This window comes from Eleutherodactylus coqui, chromosome 2 (genome assembly GCF_035609145.1).
Source record: "Eleutherodactylus coqui strain aEleCoq1 chromosome 2, aEleCoq1.hap1, whole genome shotgun sequence".
Lineage (NCBI taxonomy): Eukaryota > Metazoa > Chordata > Amphibia > Anura > Eleutherodactylidae > Eleutherodactylus > Eleutherodactylus coqui.
In genome coordinates this window covers 110,946,343-110,970,080 of record NC_089838.1, presented here as the reverse complement: position 1 = coordinate 110,970,080, position 23,738 = coordinate 110,946,343, and the positions used below count along the sequence as shown (strand labels likewise).

Sequence of the window (23,738 nt, the reverse complement as noted above, 5' to 3'; positions counted from 1 at the left end):
CAAACTATTGTTTGAGCGACTTTTGAGCGAACATCTGTCAGTGTAAATAGGGTCTTAGTGACTACCTTGAGTTCAAAAGTTGCACTATTCACAGTTGAGGTGGGTTAAAACTGCATAGGGTCTCAGCGAAAATTCCCACCCACATGTCAGATAGTTTCAAAAAGTTTAGTTGAACTTTAAGGATATGTAACAGTCTCCTTACAGAAACATGCAGATATGCAAGTCTCGTACAGTTTTCAAACTGACTACCTATAAATTGGTTATTCACTCATTGTGGATTCATAATGACCATAAGGACCAATCATTGAGTTAGAAAACTGTGCCAGACCTTCATTTCTGCATAGTTTTTGATGGCATCACAGTGACCCCTTGGCTGCTATGTGAGACCATACCTAATACAGTCAGACACATTGGAGTTACTAATGTGGAGTAACATGATGGGATTACTTACTATTAATGTGAGGCATATGGGGTAACTAAATAAATAACTTTATGTACCTTATTTATAGGTAACGCCATCCTGTAGTATCTCACCATTAGTAACTCCAATGTCCTTCACATGTGGGTGACTAATGTGAGACATATGGAGGTGCTAATTAAGTACCTCCATGTGCCATCTCAAATAAGCGTTATATTAAATTGTAAATATCTTTATAGCTTTGGCTGATTTTTGAAGGATCCTCTAAGGCAGTCCAATGTATGAGACATGAGACAGACAGACAATTCACTTAGAGAGAGCCTCGTTAATGACATGCCTATGTCTGTCTCTTAGCGCCTCCCATTGGTGGTAGTGGCAAAGAAGGAGGGGTGTCCTCCCTCTGCTGCAGTAGCAGGTTATAAGTGTGTTTCAAATCCCTATATGTTGTTGCTGAAGAAGATGAGGAATGCTTAGAGGGAACATTACACTAGGGTCACTTTTCCAGCGCCTTTGCAATCCACTGCCTGTCTTTAGACATTCAGCTTCTTTAGTAACAGGGAAATGGAGACATTGCTAGTTGCTACATGCAACAATGGGGTGGGCATCTAGATGCTGATTAGAATCTGGCTATCTATACAAGGTAGGATAGGAAATGTAGCAGAAAGCTCTAAACAGTACAGTGCTGGCAGAACAGCTTGCTTAGGACACCTCCACCACACACACATCAACACCAAGTGGTCTGCAAATAGCAAGGCGAAAGGAAAATCGACATGGAAAACTGAATTCATAGAACTCCATCTTTGTTGCTGTTTACACCCAGTTTAAGTGGTCAATGAAGACCTGGGCTGCTTTTGACAATTTTTTTTGAAAACTCTGGTGCGCTTTAAGGTTAACTGCATTTAAGGCGCTCCTGCTTTTTTTTTTTTAATAAAAGTTGCAGTTTTGTAACATACTTTTTTGCTGCAATTCTTCACCCTTTCAAATATCACTGCCTGCTGTTGGTGAAAGAGGATATTCGACTTTACATAGGCTGCCTTCACATCTGCACTGGAACCTCCGATCGGAGGTTGTCGCAGGTCTGGCATAAAATACCAGAAGTAATAGAGCTGCACTTTTTCATGCAGTAGAATGCTGGGCAGCTGAGCGTAAACCAAATAGACCCCAAGTGGAGCAGGAAAACGGAATCCCTACTGCAAATGTGAAGGCAGCCTAAGGCCTTATTCACACAACCATACATACGCAGCTATTGTAGCTGCATCCAATAATCGTGACCACCTGAAGCATTGGATTCCAATGTATTTATTCAGACAAGCGATTTTTAGCCGTCAAATGCGCCATCAAAAATAGAATACTGGCGACCGTTTTCGGTTGCCGATATTATATGCTGCGTCCACAGATAGATCTTGCCTTATCTTTGCCTGAGATATGCTGGAAGCTCCCATAAACTCCTAAGGAAGTTAAAAAAAATGGAAGGAGGAGGGAGTTTAGCTGCGTCCAATGCTGGGAAAAGGAGTTTAGCTGCGTCCAATGCCGGGAAAAGAAGACAGTTGGCTCTATTTAAGCATTAGCAGTCATTCCAAGGATTTCTGTCAATCGAGGGATTTCCTTGCTGCAGCATATTTTTTGGCTGATACTCTGCAGCCGCGTGTGTGAACGTCAGTAAATACGCGGCTATAGATCGGGACTTGATCGCGACTATTCATTCAATTTTTAAGCACATACGGCCGAACGTAAAAACGCATACGATTGCGTGAAAAAGGCCTTATATAGGGTAAAATCTCATACACAGATAATACTGTGTGTCCCTGAAAAAAGGATAGTGTATTATATTAATTTTGCCCCAAAAGAGGCACAGTGGGGTTTTTTTTGGGGGGGGGGGGGGGGCTTATACTCACCTGGTCTGCGGGATCCTGATGCCTTCTGATGGTCTCTGGCAGCGCTGTGACAAGCTGCAGTGTCCTCCGCACTGACATATGTTTCTTTCTGGTAAATGGGGCTTTGAATACCCCACCTCCAGCAAAGCAAGCGCTGTGATTGGATCAAGGCTAGCTGGTACTCAATGAGCCAATCACAGCCATTCTGTGATGTCATTCACTGATTGGGTGTGAATGATCAAGTGTCGGCTGTGAATGGCTGGCACTCGATCCAATCACAGCGCTCACTTTGCTTGAGGCGGGGCATTCAAAGCCCCATCACAAGAAAGAAACTGATATGTCAGTGAGGAGGACACTGCAGCTTGCCACAACGCCGCCGGAGACCATCGTGAGACTTTTTTGTCATGTAGGTTAGCTAGGGCTTATTTTCTGGGGAGGGGTTATATTTCAAGCCTCCCCCGAAAACCGGGGTAGGGCTTATTATTGGGGTAGGTCTTATTATTGGGGAAACAGTACTACTTATAGCTGAAAGCTCACCACAGTTTATGCAAACTAGACAGTTCTGTATAGGCTAAACAGTTTGGACTCCATATAGATACAAATATATTCACTGATACATTGTAGCAAATTATCAGTACTCACAAAAGATTTGTGCTATTAATGCATTAGTTAGGAAAGAATTCCTGTACCCTGACTGGAAAATGTTGTATTTGCTGCTAAGGTTTTCTGGCCTCTAGATGTAAAAAAATAAAGTTCCCTAAAAGTTCACAGCATCAAAGACCCTGAACTAAAAAATAAGCTACATTATAAAATGACATAATCGTTGGGTACACAGTGATTAAGCTTTGTTCACAAAATCCTTTTAACACATAAAACAATCTATACTTGATAGATATGGCTGTTTTCCATAGCTCATAGCTTTGTAAAGAAGAAGTGTCTTACAGCTAGACCATTCATCATGTTGCAAATGTTGAGATGTGAAAGAAAAATCAATGCTAGTGCTTTGCAATAGCTTGGTAATTGTACAAACACTTAAATACATATTAATAGCAAATTACTAAAATTAAATGACATTTAAAGTACAATATACACTCGGCCGAGCAGCTGCACTGTAACACAAAGCATCCAAAGTAATGTCTTGAAGAATAAGTCAGCCTGCTATGGGTATAATTTCTGCAATCAAAGGATCCTCATTTTATTTACATCATATCCTAATAAGGGCTCTAGCTCATCACATTATTTGGAGTAGATTCTTGACATTGATGTCCAAGTCAATGCATAGTGAATAATACTACTTCATAGTTTGCTAATGGGCGCAGAATATGTAGAGACCCCTATTATTTATTCAGACCTGAATCCATAGGATAGGGAATAACTTGCTGATCTTTGGGTGTTTCACTGCTGAAACCCCTGCTGTTCTCCGAATTGTGGGTCCTGTGCTCCCAAACCTCCTCACTGCATTCATTTTCAATGGGGCTGTGGAGATACCCAAGTGGCACCCGCTCGGGTATTTCCACCAGCCACATTGAAATGAATGGAGCGCTGACTGCACATGCTCGGCCAGTGCTGACGTCGCTGTGGAGGCAGAAGCGAGCCCCGCAGTGACAGACAGAAGGGATACAGGAGTCCCATTCTGGAGGGGTTTCAGTTGCTGAGACTCCCACTGATCAGCAAGTTATTTCCTATCCTATGCAATCTTGGTACAACCCATTTAAGGACATGTTAGCATTTGAGATGCGTAAGTAGTCATGTGATAATGTTGGTGGCTTTCACCCTTTCTAATAAAGCTGAAAGTTTTATCTTTTGTGCTTCTGTTGGAGTTTTAACCCTGCAAAGTGAGGCTGCAGTCAAAATAGTATGTATTCTCAATAGTATTAACACTTCATTATAAACTTGTGCCATTGGTGCCCATTTTACATCCAAGGAACATTCCCTACCAGCCACAGGTCCATTTTCTCTAACCCCCATCACTAAGGAAAGCCTTATCAAGTCATACATTCTTGCTAAAGGGAAAAAGTAGTATTACAGGCTAACCATTCAAATGAATGGGTGTCCATATAATACATCGCCAAGCTAAGTCCTCCAGAGCAGAAGCAACTGTGGCTCAGGCAGAATTTCCGAGCAAAGGACACTATCTATGTAGTCCATATGATGTAACAGGACATTTGTAAGGCAGATGTTTAGTTAATGAACTTGTTAGCCTGTGTTCTGTCCCATAAATGCTTTTAAGCATCAGAGGCAGAAGAGTGACATATCATAGTTAAAGGGGTTGTCCGGGACTTTTCTGACTTTTTCTAATGATGACCTATACTTGGGATAGATCATCAACAGTTGATTGGAGGGGGTCCAGCACTCTTGCTCCTCACCAGCTGATCGATGGGCTCACTGTCTAGAAGCAGATAGTACAGTTCGTATTACAGTGGCCTGGTTTTGGTACTGCAGACACAGCTTCCATTGAATTCAATGGGAACTGTGTCTGTAATACCTAACTGAGCCACTGAAACGTTGACAAGTGCTATCTGCTTCCAGTGCTATCTGCAATGACAGTGGATGCAGCAATCGGCTGCTTGGTGGGGATCTCACTGATCAACTATTGATGACATAGCCTGAGTTTAGGTTATCAAGGTAAAAGTCTCATAAGCTGTGGACAAGCTCTTTAATCTACTTTGGGCTATGTACCACTTATTTAACTGCATGGCTTCTTGCAGTTTCTCCTTCAATAGTATCATATCTACTATTAATTATTAGAAAATTATAGTACCAGTGTTTCTGGTGGTACAATGAGCCACTTACTAATATAATATAGTGAAGGGCCACACAGCTCTGCTACATGAACGCCACACACTCACAGCTCTCCTACATGCACGTCACACGCACACAGCTCTCCTACATGCACGTCACAGACACACACAGCTCTGCTACATGCATGTCACACACAGACAGCTCATTTACAAACATTCTTCATCCTATACAACAGGGATGACAACCAGTGCAGTCCTGCTTGCGCTGATCACCCCCTGGTCATGTGACCACAGACTCTTCCCACACAGGTGACTGATCACATGACTGTGACATCATCACAGGTTCTGTAAGCACATGGCTGCTGTCCGGCTCTGCAGGTTTTTAAAAAAGTGAAGGACCTGTGATGACATCACCATCATGTGATCAGGGGTGGAGGTCAGAGCCCAGGTCACTGATCACATGACGGTGATATCAGGCTTTGCATGTTTTATGTTTTAGGATCTATGATGATGTTACCATCATGTGATCAGGGGCAGAGAATGTAACTCACTCACGGACTAGTACTTTTATAATGACCTACATAACAATCAGACCACATTATATTCGTAATTGGTGCAGAAATCCAGGTAATTCTAAATGGTTCACTTATTTTTTTCTTGCAACTGCATGTGTGCAGGTATGTAATAAGTGTGCGTAGATCTGTAGTAAGTGTACATGCATGCCAGTATGAGGTGAGCCTGTACTATATGTGTGTTTGTGCATGTATGTCGTGAGTCTGCATACATATGCAGAAATGTACCCGATTTGATGTGAACCTATCCCTTATTTAGGCTCTCTACTATTGTAGCACAATTAGCCAGTATTTTTGATGGATGAGGCATTATTTTGGTACTATATACATGCACGTCACACATATACACACAGCCCTGCTGCATGCATGTCACACACACACAGCTCTTCTACATGCACGTCACACACACAGCTCGGCTGCCTGCATGTCACACACACAGCTCTTCTACATGCACGTCACACACACACACTGCAGTGCTACATGTATATCACACTCACAGCTCTGCTACATGCACATCACACATCTCTACTACATGCACGTCACACACACACAGCTGCTCTGCTACATGTACATCACATAGAGGTCTGCTACATACATTTTTCATCCCATACAACAGGGATCACAAGCAGCACAGCGCTCAGAATGAAGGACTTGCGAAGATGTCACCATCATGCTCCGCCCCTAATCACAATGGTGATGTCATCACAGATCCTTCATCCCTGTGCAGATTATGAGCACACAACATCCCCTACAAACTTCCTACAGCCTCAGTTGCTATGGAATACTAACAAAGCTGAGCTCCGAGTCACAGACGTGGGCCAGGTCGGCCTCTTCAACTTCAGTGTATTTATTCTGAAACACTGCAGTATTTCAGAATAAAACACTCACGGGGGCAATAAGCATTTCCGTCTTAGGTTCATGCTGCCCATCGTTCAGGCTGCATGAATCTAACGACAGGATCCCTTTAACATTACTTTTACATTGCAGTGGGCTTTTAATATTTTATTTGACATTTCCTATAACTTACTGTGAAATTACGTTTAGCTTAAAAAAAAAAAAAAGCTCAAAGTTAATTTTCGCCTTTGCATGGTCAGAGTCCTGTTGTTAGTTACAGAGCTCGAAATCCCTTTAACAGTATACAGAATAAAGCTACAGGCCTGCAGTTTCCACTAGGGGGGCTTACTAAAGAAGGATTTATACAGCTTCCATTGCACTCAGTGATACATAGTGTAGTCAGCTCCTCAGATTCCCTTCGTAGTGGCTGCTGGTAGCCAGAATTTCACTTCGAATTTAAAGTTATGTCTGAAGGAGGGGATTTGGAATTCTGTAACAGAAAAACTCAGAAATGACCCATATAAAGATATATTCTGGACATAAAAATGAAATAATATTAAAAGGCGGAAATTCACTTTAATCCTGTAATTTTGCATTATCATCTGTAAGAAACTTTAAAAATTGATTTTTCAACTGTACATACAGGGGCTTTACATAGCATGATGACATCACTGTCCAATTAGCATTAGAAATCACTGTGCCTCTAGGCTTCCTATAGCTAAAGGCTCCCGGGTGCAAAAGTTTATCTCGGTACCTCCTCCCACTCACTTGTACCTGTACCCGTACCTAAACCGTGCTGCATATAGCTGTAAAGTGAATTTACATACATGATCTATCTCTTTGGCATAAGCTTTCCAAACATGACTCATTTCCTGCACTACGTGAAAATGTGTTTGTAGCCCCTTAGGGCTTATTCAGACGACCGTATATCGGCTGGGTTTTCACACCCGGCTGATATACGGTGTCCTTGTCTGCAGGGGGAGGAGGATGGAAGAGCCAGGAGCAGGAACTGAGCTCCCGCCCCCTCTCCACCCCTTGCCACTATTTGCAAAGGAGGGGCAAGACGGCTAAGTAGTGGTGCTTAGCTCCGCCTCTGTCCTGCCCCTCCCATTGCAAATAGTGGCGAGGGGCAGGGAAGGGGCGGGAGCTCAGTTCCTGCTCCTGGGTCTTCCATTCTCCCCCCTGCAGACAAGGACACCGTATATCGGCTTGGCGTGAAAACGCAGCCGATATATGGTCGTCTAAATAAGCCCTGAGGCTGTGTTTATGTTTTTTGTTGCATTTTTGCACCACAATTTAAAAACACATTTAAAAAACTGCATGCATATTTAAGAAACTGCATCCACTATTAAAAACCACATGTGGATTTAAACAGTACCTGACTTTTTTTTTTTTTTTAAACTGAATGCAGGTTTTTGATATTTAATTATGTGTAGAGTGTGCAATCATACACAGGAGATATCCAGGCTATACAAGTATGATCTATAGCTCTATATTCAGGAGATGTATAACTTATGTCAGCTGTGCATAAATAATTATATACAGGAGACATACCAGCATGATCCATATCACTATATACTGGATGCAGAACTTATACCAGCTGTACATGTTTAATTATACAGAGGATACACAAGTTACACCAGTATGGTTCATATCATTATATACTCCCTGTATATAGTGATATGGAGCATGCTGGTGTAACCTGGTGATCTCCTGTATATAATTACATATGTACAGTTGGTGTAAGTTACACAGTATAATTTATTTCAGCTGTGTGTATATATATATATATATATATATATATATATATTTATATTTACACACAGGGGATACCCCGGTTACACCACCATGGTCCGTGTAACTATACACAGGATGGGTGTTGTTGTATCTTGTCTCCACCACAGTTATGGGTGGAGAAATGAGCTGTGCTGCAGGAACTAGAGGGAACGCCCCCAGCTCCGGATTGGCTGCCGGAGACACAGACCTCTCCGGCACCCTGCTCCCACTGTGGCCGACTGTCTCCCGCTGCAAAGCGCTGCCCGACTGGGAGATGTGCAGATGCTGCTCAGGATTTGGACAGCCTCCCACTTGGCCGACAGCTGTCACTCACCCAAATGCGCTTAGCCTCCTTCTATTGTTGTTCCTGCATGCACAGCAGCGTTCACAGCTTCCGCTCCCTTCCCCAGCTGTCACGGGCACTGCTGCCGAGAGGCCGACAGACACACAGGGAGCGGAGTAGCCCTCAGCGGCCACATCCCCCAGTGCTCCCTTCTCCAGTTCTCAGGTCTGCTGATGCCGAGAGGCCTTGAGACACACACAGGGGAGCGGAGTAGCCCTCAGCGGCTGCATCTCCTGAAGCTGCGGAGAGCAGTGGAATGGCCTGATCCACAGCAGTGAGCGGCGCTACAGCCAGGGGGGAGGACAGTCTGGCCGGGGTGCCAATATACGGGACAATGAGAGCAGCAGGGTCTGTACGGAACATCAGAGCTTAGAGGCGGAGATGGTAGAGCAATTGGGACAGCAAATCAACAGGCCAAATGCTTGTCCGGACGGCACATGACAGCACAGACAGAGAGATAGCAGACAAGCGGGGAAAGCCAATCGCAAGCTAGGGGCGTCAGCTGCATGTCAACCCAGCTGAATTATGTCTCCAACTCCCAGTGGAGACATAATACAACAGTACCCACAGGATGTATTAGCTTATATCAGCCATACATACATAAATATATACAGAAGATAACCAGGTTACACCGGCATGCCCCATATGGAGTATGTTGGTATACCAGCTATAGCTGGTTACACTGCATGGTCCCGCTCCCCTCCTTGGCTATCAGACACCACCAGGCCAACCAATCATGCGTCCCGCACTGCACTCATAGACTGCAGTTCTAATTAATTAAAACTGCAATCTGTCAGTAGAAGGAGGACCACGTGCCGGGGTAGTCTGTAACGTGAAATTTGCTGGGGAATGGCCCTCCCTCCCTGAGCATCACACAGGGCAGTGATACAGTATATGGCGGGGGTCTGTGGGCCCCCATTCGCTAAGGGGCCTGGTCGCAGTTGTGACCCCAGTGCTATTCCAGTGGTTGCTGTATTGTTATGCTACATGTTGGATCTATGTCACCTTTGATAGTGGTTGTAACCGTGCCTTCTACTTACTATAGTTACTTTCCTTATGTCTTCTGTGGTTATTTTGTTCGCAGTAGTTATGAAGTTTTTAGTGTTTTCTGTCCTGGTTTGATCATCTAGCGCAGATGAGTCAGTTTTAGTCCTGAATACCTCATACAAGCAGTGTTAAAGGCTATAATTGATTGACACCTTTTAGATGTTTTCTTTCTGCATTAATTGTGTATATGATAACACATTTCTGAAATTGGTCTTCATTTAAAAAAATGTTTTTCTTCTGCAGTTTGATTCTGTTCAGTCTCAATCCTGACAGCTGGCTCCCTGTCGGGTCAGTCTCCAACCCACATCTCACCTCTACTCAACAAACCTCTTAGCTCAGATATAATTAAATCAGATGTTAAGAAAAACAGTTACATTTTTTAATTACGACCAATAACAGAAATGTTTTTTTTTTATTACATACTGTAATACATGCAATATATAGAAAAGCATGCAACATTGTCCATAGCCTGTACGGATTCAGAAATGGAATTGCAGAAATGTTTGGTTGATTCAATTTCTGTAAATATCTGTTTTAGGGCTAGTTGCACCAAAGTTTTTATCTGAGATTAACAAGTGTTTATCTAAAATGAAGTAAAAAAGCATTGCACCAACATGGTCTAGTCTGTGATCTTGGTTCAAATCTAGGTTCAATTTGATCCCTCAATTTTGGCAGATAAAACTCGTTGAACTTAGTTCAGCAGCTGAAATCCAGGATGGCGGACTTGGCTGATAGACTGGTAGTTTTTTTCTGGGTCGTGAAATTACACCCAAGTTTGCTGCTGGTAGCGACCATGTTTTTACTATCGGTATGAATGCTGAAAAGATCACCTGACGACAGTCACCAATCGCCGTGCTCAATACATTTCTTCTATGTTCACCCTTTGATCCCAGGTCAGGTGAACTTGGTTTCGTAAATCTTAGGTCAAAAACTGTTGGTGCAACACATTTTCCTTGGGCCTCCTTCACACGAGCGACACGGCATCACTACGAGAAAGTTGCGGCGATATCGCATCGCTGCACCGTGTCTTCTCGCTGCGTCTTCTCGCTGCAGTACCGTAATTTTGTCATTTTGTCACGCGACTACAAAGTCGCGTAACTTTTAGCATCACATGCGAGGATTTTCTGCGGGGGCTTGAAATACAAGCTCTACCCGAAAATAAGCTGTAGCTGAAGAAAAGAGAAAAGAAAGTATACATCACCTCTCCCGCGCTGTCCAGGGCGCCGCCGCAGCTTCTTCCCGGGTCCCGGCACTTTTTTTCTTCTTCATCTTCTAGCCGGGGATTCAAAAATCTCCGCCTCCTGGAAGCGCTGGCTGTAATTGGTTCAACCACTGGCATTCATCGTGCACTGGCTGTGATTGGCTAAGCGTCAGCCAATCACAGCCAGCGCTTACAGGAGGCAGGGATTTTTGAATCCCCGGTCAGAAGAGAAGAGGAAGATCAGTGGCGGGAACCCAGGAAGAAGCTGCGGCCGGGCTGACAGCGCATCTAAGGAGATGTATGTGTATTTTTTTTTCTGCAGTTAGGGCTTAGATTATATGCATTTGCTACTGTCAAAGTTGCACCGCATCGCACGAAAACCGCATTTTCATGCGGTGCAATGCAACAGAGAGGAAGGCTCCATAGAGTAACATGGGCTACAAAACCTCACGAGTCACGTGCATATCGCCGGACCCATGAGGTTTTTGTGTCTTTTTGTAGCATGCTACAAAACATCGCATGTGTGAAGTAACCCATAGGAAACCATGGGCTTCTCATACATACGGTGTGTAGCATTGTAGTAACATTACAAAATCGCGCAACTTTGTCGCCCGTGTGAAGGAGGCCTTAAAGTTCATCAGCTGATCGCACTTTAATTAAACCTGGATCAACAGCATGGTTAGTGGTTTTCATGTCTTTAAAGGGAACCTCTTGCCAGCTTTGGGGCCATTAAATCACCATGCTGTTATGCATCTGGGGTTAGGCTTTTGTATAGATGCACCAGACAAAACTGGCTGTATTGAGATTTAATAGAAAAAGTAGTTTGAAATTCCTGGAGATGATGATTATCAGACTCCTCTCCAGTGGCATCCCCATTGCACATATGAAGCAAAGGACAGCACATTTCACTTTACTGTGTATGCACAGCCAGTTTCCTCAGGGGCATTTTTAGAATGCTACAACCCCATCTGCATTATGCCATGGTGATGGTTTAGTGGCCCCTGGTTACAGGTTCTCTTTAAAGACTATGATCACCTTTGTCTGGAATTTTTTAAATAAACCCATGTATTTTTGGATATAAAACAATTTTCTAAATAATATTTTATTTAGCAAATTTCAACTGTTCCCCTGCTATGCTTGCAGTGTGTTCCAACACAGATACACACACAACATACTTTGAGCTAGAGGGCTAAAATTCTTCTCACAATGTATTGAGAACAGGAAAGTAGCACAATGGAGAATGGAGCATTTAAGGCCTCCTGTCTACGGGCGTAGTGATATCCCGCCGCGGGAGCCACCACCAGGGAGCAGGGGAGAGCTGACAGCTCTCCGAGCTGAGCTTATCTGACAGATAGGCTCATTGCGGAGAATCACAGCATGCTGCGATTTAAATCCTGCGAGCAGAGAATCGCTATAATTCTCCGCTCGTGGACTGCGGAGCTGCCCTTTCCAGTCTATGGAAAGCATTCACTGCGTTTCCCGTGGCCAGGAAATGCAGTGAAAAATCACCCGTGGACAGGAGGCCTTATTGAAGGGGAAGCAGGAGAAGATGAGAGCTCATGTTACAGTGGTGGCAGCAGAAGATGAATGTTTACTTTATTGCAGGGGAGAAGGAGAAGTTCAGGCTCCAGTATTAGCTGTCTGTGGCTGCATGGGAAGGCTGACAGTGCAATACCTTGATTATACATTAGTTTAGAGAAGAACAGATTGACAGGGGAAGCTGTCCATACAGTGAATTGGATCTGAACTACTGTAAGAGCGAGACATTGCCCTGTCAGCCTTACCTCCTAGTGAGAGACAACTGACCAAATGTGATGTAGACTGCAGGCCGAACATCTTCTTTTCCCAGACAATAAAGTAAAAACTCATCTCCTCCTTCCTTGGCTGGAACATGAACTATCCCCTTATCCTTCTTCCCTGACAATAATCTACACCTATCAGATCTCCTCTAACTGCCCCCTTTCCCCAGTCATTAGCTTCAGAGGTGGAGGATAATACATTAGTCTTCCTACCTGATGGATTTAGTCCTCCAGCGTGCAGTATGTTAGAACACACTACAAAGCATATCAAAGAAATGATTAAACCTTTTGTAATAACCAATTATAAAATTGTTTTAATCCAAAAATACCTTCTACAAAAAAAAATCAAGCAAAGGTGTCCATAGCCTTTAAGTACAAGAAGATCTAGAAGTAGAATCATAATGTGTCCATTAGAACCATGGCATGGGATAACTAACACCCTTCCTTCATTTCAAATCCAAACTGTTCTACCCATTAAACATATATTAGAACACATTACTTTGAGGACACAGACATTGTAAGAAAAATACAATGCTAAGTGAGTTTAGAACCCTGCTTAACCTCACATGCTGGGTCTAATATGCAAATATTGTCCCCATTTGACTATATACAATAACATTTATCTGGGACCATGGGCAAAAACTACACTTGTCCTTTATTTGAACCAGAAGTCATGCTGTGCTAGGTAAGCAGGTGAATGTGTGCCAACAGGAACATAAGGAAATCATTCATGTGAATGTAAGCCTATTTGAGACATGCCTCAATCCAGAAATCAATGTTTGTACCATTACATGGCTGATTTGTTTTACCCTGTTTAACCCTCTGCTTCCGCAATGATCAAGAAGCTAGGTTATAGAAATAATATAGAAGGATTCATGACGTGAATGTAGAGTGAAGAGTCATTTTATGAAGAGCTTACTAATGATTAAATGGGTCTTATACCAATTAAAAAGGTGCTGCGATATACTGTATTTATTTTTAGGCAGTGCATCATCAGAGTAAGTGAATCACAAGATGATTTTTAGCTAGCTGCCCACAATTCTAAGTACTTGGTTAATCATAAATGAACTGATATTAAACTACATCTAATAATCATATGTATAGTAAGCATGGCAGTATGCTGGCTCAGTGGTTAGCACTGATGCCTGCAGTGCTGGGGCCATGGGTTCAAATCTTACTAGAGACTGCATGGAGTTTGTGTGTTCTTCCTGTGCCTGCACAGTGTTCCTCCCGCATTCCAAAAACATGCCAATAGGTAAATTTGCATTGTGAGCGCCCAACGGGACAGAACCCGATATCAAGTGGTGTACAGTGCTGTGGAATATGTAAGCCCTGTATGAGTAAAGTATACAGTCTACATATTTTAATGATGCAGTCAAGCAGAACCATTCGTTAGAATGTATCTTTCTGAAAGAGCTCAGAGCACATTTCAGTGTTGTAATGGAACATAGAGGTTAAATATTTGTAAATGGTAGAAAGTTTTACATCATCTACAGAATCTTAACCGTTAGGCCTCCCTCACACAGACGTATATGTACAGCGTTTAGCGCTAAACACTGTACAACGCTCCCATTCATTTCAATGGGTCTGCTCACACAAGCCTCTTCAACGTTGCGCTTTGACAGCGATGCTTGCCTATTGAAATGAATGGGCAGCAGTTTCAACACTGCTGAAAACGTGGCACAACTTGGTAACACGTTTCTGGCAGCACTAAACGCAAGCACTAGCTGCACCACCAAAAAAACAAAAAAAGTAATACTCACCTAGCTGGTGCTGTCTGGGTCCCCGCCGCTGTTCTCCAGAGATCCGGGCAGGTTTCCGGCCACTTGTCATGGCCGACAAAGTATTTATTGCTTGTGACGGGAATTGAAATCCCTGCCTCCAGCAAGAGATTGCTTTGAGTGGTTGAGGCCGCTGAGTGTCAGCTGGCTCCGCCAATCTGAGTTGGTGCATACAGAGCTGGCTGTGATTGGGTGGATTTCCCTAGAGCCGACAACCGCTATTGCACCTGCGCGACAAGAAAAGAAGACCGTCCGGAGAGTTTGTCGTATCCAGGGACGACGGAATGGTAAGCATAGGGGGAGCACCTGTGCAGGTAGGTATACAACTTCTGTATGGCTCATTTACAATGCACACAGTATATTACAAAGTGCATTGTAATGGCCATACAGAAGTGCTTACATACACTTGTTATAGCCAGACAACCCCTTTAACAAAATCTGAAGTTGTGGCATGTTTTTTGTATTTTTAACAGCATTCCCCATACAGTATAAACACTATCCTAAATTAATTCTGCAGGCCAGTAAAATTACAACAATACCAAATATATATGAATTGGTTTCTTTTTTTGCAACTTTTAAAAAAAATACTGTATATATTTTTTATGGCTGCATTCAAAAATCTTTTTAATCATACCACTTGTTGATCCATTTTGATCACTTTGTATTCCCATTTTTTTAAGGCAAGATAGGCAAAATTAGCTATTTTCACTATGCTTTTTAGTATTTTTTTTTATTCATGACGTAAACTGTACAAGTTAAATAATGTACTAACTTTTTTCTCTGGGTCATTACGAAAGCAGTGATATCACATCTGTGATTTAAATATTTTTTTTTAAGTAAATGGGGGTTTTACCATTTTTTTTTTCTTAATACTTTAACTTTTTATTTTTGCCCGGCTAGGGGACTTGAATATCAACATATTCTATCATTCTTCTAATACACTGCTATACTTCAGCTGGCAACACCCAAAGCCATATTCAAGTCTCCTGGTGCCATAGTAACCCATTGGGACCCTGGGATCACATTGCAGGTGTCCGATAGATAAGAGAGGGAAGAAGTGGCATGTAAAAGGTTAAACAGCAGCGATCAGTGGTTTCCCAGGTCCCCGCTATTTCAGCAGGTGCCAGAACTGTCTGTATGGTAAGACATATCTCGCCTACTTTGAAGCAAAACTAACCAGTTGAAAGGACTTTAATGTGTATCTAATGTTTCCACATCTGCATGAACTTTGTATGTGTTTATATCTTTTTCTTCCAAAAGTATGCTAATAGACAAATATAGATTGTCAGCCCCAAGGGGACAGGGCCCAATGTGAGTGATGGCAATCTGTGTATTGTGCCCTATGTAGGCGCTATATAAATGACTAAAATAAATCTGCCACATCTTCCTCTGTCCTAAAGACAGAAAAATGAAACCTAGGCCTTCTAAGGAGGAGGTGTAGATTGGTGCTCCAATAATATGTCAGAAGCTAGCCACAATCTCTCCCAATGAACCCTGCTCACTTTTCATGACCCTTTCAAAAGTGAGTGGGATAAAGAAAAGCAAATAAATATGGCATGTGCCAAAATTTGTGACTTTTGCACAACAAAAAACTGGGGAAAATTGATTGACGATTTTTCTTCCATGTTCTTTCTTGAGTCATCCTGACATGTATTTTAACAATGTGTACTACATATCCTTGCAAAGTCCCAGTGGTAATTGTTTTATCCGCTCAACTAAGATTGTCGATGTATGACTGGCATAGAAATGGTTTATTCTGCATGGCTTATTATTGGAATACTTACAATGTATTTTAGTTTGCTTTTTGACAATGATTTTCATTTATGATTTTTAACAGTTAGACAATGTACATACTCTATAAGCTATATACTGTATTTATTAAGTATGTACCTCTCCCAAAGTGTCTGGAGTGCTGGATTTGTTAACTATTTGCTTGGGTTTGAACAGTTAAATGGCTTTATTTTCAAATCTTCCCAAAACTTTAAAAGAGGAAATTTACATTCAATTCATGTTTTAGGAGCTTTTTAAATAAAGATATCAGCTTAGACACAAAATGAGAAGCACTAGGCTTCAAAATAACTTAAAGTATATTTAAATGAATTGAGAAATCTAGCTTTTTGGACTAAATATTAGGTTAAATCCATACGTTGAGGATTTACCTATGGCATATCCAATAAGAGGCTCAGCGGCTGCAGTCCAAGGTCAACTCTACCTTTCTGCCATGGATGTGCCACTGTTATCCCAGCAGATATGCATAAGGGTTAGCAGCATTAATGGATAAAAATGTGCACTGACTTTATCTGGAGCATGCGCATGTACTGGATTTGGGATGTTAGCGGACTTGATGAGGATTTAGGTGCGGGGTCAAAGTTTGAACCTGTGAGCGTAGCCCATCATGAAGGTGGATGATTTACCTACACAGTTGAGATAGTTTTAATGTGTGGTACTGCTCGACATGAGGTTTCTGCAGAGGTTTTAGAAACAATTAAAACTTTTGAATTCTAGTAAACAGTGTATCTCAATTGCTTCTAATATAGTATTTTTCTTTTTTGTTCTACTTTACAGCCATTTAGGTTTCTTCATCTCCAAATCAAGCCCTACTGCCATCCTCCTAAATTTCTGGGAAGCACAGAACTTCCCTAATGGGAACCTGGCACGACTGGCAGCAGCTGTGGCAGAGATTGGAAAACAAGACTCTCTTATGTACATGATGTCAGAAGCAGAGTGCTGAAGGTTTATCGGTCACCTGCTCAATTCCAGCAAGTCCCATGTCCAAGCTTGGCCAAGGGGCTCAAACTCCCAACATTGGTCTGTGGGCTACTCTTTAAAACGGCCCTTCCCTGGCAACTGTGGGTTAGAGGGCTTCAAACATAGCTTTTCATGGTTTTTAACCCCTCTGCAAGTGAAAGGGTTAATAATGTGTTCAGCTCCTTTATGCAGAGCAGGATGATTTTTAAAAAATGGAGCTAGATGCCACACTTGACGGTGTGCAGCCAAATACATCAAAAAATGCTGCTCTCATAATTTTTCCTTCAGAAGGTCAAACTTGAACAGATAAACCGGTGTTTGAAGAAGGCATTGTCTATCATGTTGTTTTGTTAACTACCCGTGAACCCTACTACAGAACACCAACACCACCTGGTACATATTGCACTGGAGAGCAAAGGCACCACAGACCCTTCATGGGAAGTCAACCACCAATCACTACAGACTTTTCTTCTCTCTCTCTCTCTCTAAATCAAGTGTCTTGTATTGCTACCTTGTCAGTGAAGGTGCGACAGTGACACCCAGTGTTTGTGTTGTTCAGTTGTTACACCCATACCCAGGTAAGTTGAGAAAGGTGCAATATTAGAAGAAAAAAAAAGGATTCCCACTATACACAGATACATCCCCTACTTAATAGCCATATGAACCTTAGAGGGTGCATCAGAGGTCATTTTTACCCAAGCAAGGGAGAAATCCCAAACAAAAAGAGTTCATTGGCCCTTTCACCCCTCAAGCCAGCTGTATATGCAAAATAAGAGCACTCCCTGCTCCAGGAGTGAATGAATGAGTGTGTTTGATTGTGGAAGCGTGTGCACAAGTGTTGTTTTTATTTTCAGACCAAGAAAAGTCATTTGAACAATAAAAATGTGTAATGATCAGTGTTTTTTTCTACATTCTGTATTAAAGTGCATTCAAGTATTTACACTTGGCCTTATGTATATATTATGTTCATTCCGCTGAAGGTGTATAGTACTTTTAGGTGACTTGAATGTAAATAAATTATATATATTGCTAAACAGTCTGTATCGTTTGATTAAAAGAGGAGATCATTGCTCGTTTTCTAGGCTTCTTTTGTGATGTCAGCTTGCAGCGTGTACGCATCATCAGCCGGGGCAGATTGCAAGTAGTGAAAATGTTAAAATAAACCAAGTTTTATTGAATCCTTTGCTAAACATTTGCTTTCAGCATGCTTCCTTTTTGTTTTACTTAATACACAAAGTTTTTTCTTAAGCTCGTAATTGTGAAACAACTGAGTTGGAAAATATTGACCTAAGTCGTTGGCCATATGTCTGAGTGCAGTCTTCAGAAATTATACAAACCCATAAAACATTTACGAGGGCTACAGTTGATTCTCCTGTAGAACATTCTTATACATTACTAAAGTCTTATTTAACCTTTTCCAATCCACTGTCTGACATCTTAAGATATTATGATTTCAGGCTGTACAGCTCAGATGTTGGAAGACGTCTCTCAGGGTTCTCTTACTGTATATTGCCAGCCTCTCTGCTGTCGGAGCCTATCCAACGTGTCCCCCCATGCAGTACTGGCTTTAGCCAGCATACAGCGCTGTTGTATAATGGCAGAAAAAGAGTAAGCCCCCTAGGAAAACCAGAATATAAATTGGATTGGAAAGGGTTAAAGAGTAACTGCATTTTCATAGTGCATCGGGTCTTGTTAGAGAACAGGCAAACGGTGAGAAGACGCTGAATGTAGTGTTGCCTAAGCAAGGATGGACCTCTACAGCGTGGCCAGACAGATATGGAATAAGGTAGAGAAAATAAAGTTATTATGGATAAGCATTTATACTAAACTTAGGCCATTTTCACACGGGTGTAAAAATCGAGAGAGATCTGTATTTTTGCCAGATGCATGAATATGATTTTTTTTTGAATGGGGTCATATGCATGAGCGATTTCTTTTTGTTTCCGGCAGCATGTTGTGGGGGAAAAAAATCCCTTGGAACACCTTGCCTATTGTTTTCAATGGGGCAGGAAAATGCATCGAACGGTGAGAGATGTGCACGCGAGTGCAATGCGATGTTTCCCATAGAAAGCAATGCGAAACACTTGCCGATTGTCCGATGCAGCTGGAAGCCGCGCTGGAGGATTGCAACTTTACTGAAAGGATGGGAGGAATTTCTAAACGGAAAACAACTTGCATCCGCCGTATAAAAAGCACGCTGGAAAGCGTGATATAAGTAGGATTTCTTGGACCAATATCACGAACGCCTGTGTGAAATTAGCCTTATAGTTACATATGTGCCATAATATTGTTGAAGGCTGTAGGCAATGAAGAGCAACCTTCCCCCATCATCAGTAGCCCTATTCAGCTGAAGATGGATTTTCCTTAGCAACAGTCTTCAGCTACATAGCTGAATAGGATAAGGACAGGCTTTGAAGAGACATTTTCTATTAAAGGGGTTGTCCCGCGCCGAAACGTTTTTTTTTTTTTCTTCAACCCCCCCCCCCCCCCCCCCGTTCGGCGCGAGACAACCCCGATGCAGGGGTTAAAAAAGATCACCGGACAGCGCTTACCTGAATCCCCGCGCTCCGGTGACTTCTTACTTACCCGGTGAAGATGGCAGCCGGCATCTTCTCCCTCCGTGAACCGCAGGGCTTCTGTGCGGTCCATTGCCGATTCCAGCCTCCTGATTGGCTGGAATCGGCACGTGACGGGGCGGAGCTACACGGAGCTACACGGAGCCCCATTGAGAAGATAAGAAGACCCGGACTGCGCAAGCGCGTCTAATTTGGCCATTAGACGGCGAAAATTAGACGGCAACCATGGAGACGAGGACGCCAGCAACGGAGCAGGTAAGTGAAAAACTTTTTATAACTTTTGTATGGCTCATAATTAAGGCACAATGTACATTACAAAGTGCATTAATATGGCCATACAGAAGTGTATAGACCCACTTGCTGCCGCGGGACAACCCCTTTAAGTGTCCAGAATCTACTAATAAAATACTTTGAAAAACACCTTAAAATTATCTATTTATATTGCAGAATAAATTGAAAGTGCAGTTTCTCTATAATTACTTATTTTCTCATCTTGCTGAAAGAGAAGATAGCTTGTCTAAGTCTGGAGCACTGTGTAATTCTTCATTTCGCATGAAGTAATGGTTCTGCAGAGAAACTGAACACTTGTTGGTGGCCTTCCTAGAGATAGCCAATCGCTCTGGGTCCTAGTAGCATTGGGCCTTTCTAATAAAAAGGTTTCATCCAGAGTAAGTTCAGGCACTGCAGAATATTTTAACTTAAAGCGACTGCACAGCAAAATCCATTTTTATGGAGGATGCAGATTTTACTGTAAAGTCACCATGGATTTAACCCCTTTATAGTACATTGAAGGGGTGACGTTGGTGGTGAAAATCAGTGGCAATTTCACAACAAAATGAGGAATCTGTAAATTTGAAAATCCACAGCATGTTAGATTTTCCACTTAGAAAATGTATCCACTACATGTGGTTGTAGTTTGCAAAAGCACAACCACTTGCATTGTACTGTGTTTTGCAGTGTGGAATCTGAATATATTAGTCTTTCTTCTATTTTTGTCACCAAATAATGTGAATGAACCAAAGAACGGGCAATAAATTGAGATTTTACCAAACCTCTCCTTTGGCAATACTGCTAGAAAAAAGGGCTATGGGAACAGATCTACCGAGATGTCAGTGGACTATAATTTAAAATCTATACCAGATGTGTGCTGCCCTCGATTTGCATAATTTATACCAACTTCTGCCCACTTTGAAAGAAAGTACAAAAAAGTTGCAAATTATTGCTCAATTGTGGCTGCCTAATTTGCAACATTTCTGCATCCCACTTGTGGCACACAGCCTATTTCTAATAGATTAACCCCCTATATTTTCAGTCGGAAAGTGCTAAGATTCAAACTGCTCCCATAAACGGATTATGACTGTTGATATAGTTCAGCATGGTTGTGTCCAGGGGGGAGTAGTCTCATAGTTCTCCTGATTAAACACCGTGTCATGTGTCTAATATTTGAGTATAAGCCATCAGTTTGTGTATGATGCTTGAAGAGGTAGAAATACAGGTCATCGCTCAAACCAATCATGCATGACAAGACATGCTTAATCTACCAACTCAATACTGGCTCTTGTGCACAGCAGAGTCCTGTCCTATCCTCAGCATAGAGCTGCACAGACTCCAATAGACTCAATGAACATGAAGAGGTTATCTTGCAGAAGCAGTGCTTCCTTATACTTCCATACGAGGAGTCCAATGGAGTATCCTACACACACCTGTTATGGCATCCCTGTTGTGACTCTGTACACATAATCACCCTACTTTTAATCAAGCCACAGACATTGCAAGTGTAGAAATCCCATTTTCTATGAGAAAAGGAAAGACTCAAGTGCAGAAATGTTTCTAATACTTTACTTGACTTAACTACTGCTACTAATGTTTAGAGGAGCTCAGCAACTGACCAAATATACTCCATACTCCAATCATACTGACCAACAATACAAGAGTGAGCTTTCAAATAGCATTAATGCCGTAAAGGGGTTCCATCATTAAAAAACAAAAATTCTATACTCACCTAGTCCTTCCCTGTCAGTCTACTTACCAGATCCTCTCCTCACCCATCTTTCTCCTGTCTCCTGCAGGTCTCCCGGGTCACTTCACCTCCAGCTGGCTGATTCTTCTGCTTACTGTGACGTTATGTACATTCACAGGCAGTCTCCTTCCTGCCAGTAAACGTACGCTACATCCAGAGGTGTAACTTAAAGCTTCTGGGCCCCAATGCAAAATCTGTAACAGGGCCTCCAACTATAATGCTTTATCCATAGTACTGGGCTCCCTATATGGAGAGTAGGGAGGCCTTATGGTCCCTCTAAGGCTCCTGGACCCCTGCATCCCCTATAGTTACGCCAGTGGCTAAGTCGCTAAATTACAGTTTGGAAAGAAGTGCTGAGCTATTGCAGAGACTGCTCATGTCCTCAGTCTCAACAATAGATCAGTATTCCTTCCCAGCCCGTGAACGCAGGGACATGACCTTTACTGACCTGCCGGGAAGGAGAATGCAAAGTATGCTAGCACAAACTTTATTATATCATAGCCAGTTGTACAAATATATATATGTATGCACGAGAATTCCAAAAAAGTTTAGTACCATGTTAACCAATAGAGCAAAATGTGGTTGTTCTCAGTAAGAGAAACCAAGTAATCTTGTAGATATGGATATGATAGCTTTCAATGGCTAACAAAAATACATGATGTTAAGATAAGGATTAGTCCTTCATACAAAATCCAGGCAAATGTTCACATGGCAGAACTCCCAACTGAAATTTTCACGTGAATTCCACCTATGAAAAAACTATGTCTTCCTGCCACGATTTTTGCTGTAAATCCACACACAGATCTCGTCCCGTCAATGGGCAAAATACGTGTCTAGAATTTGCACATCAAGTAGTGCCATGTTACTTTTGATGCGGAAATGAGATTTCCATACAAGCATATTGCCTATTGCCAGAGATCAATCCTCACTGATCCACAGCAGAACGATACAGATTTTGCAATGATGTTTGGAGGCAGTATTCCCGCAGAACGTTTTTCGCCAACTTCCGCCATGTGAAAATACCCCAAGGCTCTTAGGAGCCCTCTTTACTAGCGCCCTTGTTGCGTAGGCACTCAGTGCTTACAGGACAGCATATGTTAGGTGATTTGCAGTTGTACATTTTGCTTTCCATTTCTTTATAATGACAGATACTGAGTGCAGTAAGGTATCCATCCTCTGATTAGTACTTATCAATATATCCCAGTCAAGGAGTAAGGAGTGGTTATTTATCTAGTATTGAAAGATTTATACTGCAATTAACTGAAATAATGGCACATAGGACTCTAATAAGTGTGCATGACAGTTACAACAATTCATTAAGGAATTTTCCGGCTAATCAGCATCGAAAAGGTCAAATTGAATTTGTTGATTCGACGTTGCTACACAATAAAACATGAAAAAGGGACAAATGCACTTTATAGAAAATAACAATCCGCCATAGTTTAATCACAAAGAGGAAAAAAAGGAAGGGGGGGGGGGGTTCCTGTGGTTATCTGGGACATGCAAACATAGTTATGGAGCCAATAAAGCTATGCAGGTAGTTTGATCTTCTATCTCTACAAGAAAGATTGTGCCTGCCACCTTTCTTCCCTTCCTCATAATCTCCCTTCATACGGGCAAATGCTATATGTGGCTGTGAATCCCGCCCCCATATTGAGCTCTTCACCATGTTAAATACCTGTGGATGCGAGGAGTTTTTATGGAAAACCAGCCCCGCATCACTACGGGGATGAAGGCATCCTCCAGTGTGGCTGTCACAGCGGACGGCGGCTCCATTGAAAACAATGGGACTGCGATGCGAGGTCACGCAGCAAGATAGAACATGCAGCGATGTTTGCCACATGGCATCGCAGTGCCATACAGGAAAATAATGCTCATGTGTATGACTCCTCTCAAAAGAATGGGATTCATATTTGTGCGTCTCCAAAACACAAATCACACTCAATTTTGTAACCCGTCTGCAGCTGGCCTTATTGTAGGTTCCTTCTCAAAAGTTGGTAATTCAGTT

General features: G+C 42.3%; 1 protein-coding gene across 3 annotated transcripts in view; it reads left to right on the top strand.

The window, feature by feature from the left end:
• UNC5A (unc-5 netrin receptor A) overlaps nucleotides 1–18,130 on the top strand; it is a 374,244-nt gene extending 356,114 nt beyond the window's left edge. For all 3 annotated transcript variants that reach the window (XM_066591340.1, XM_066591341.1, XM_066591338.1), the window contains one exon: nucleotides 16,952–18,130. In XM_066591340.1, the coding sequence (XP_066447437.1) occupies nucleotides 16,952–17,117 (166 nt within the window). In that variant the 3' untranslated portion in view covers nucleotides 17,118–18,130. The remainder of the gene's footprint in view (nucleotides 1–16,951) is intronic.
• Nucleotides 18,131–23,738: the final 5,608 nt, after the last annotated feature.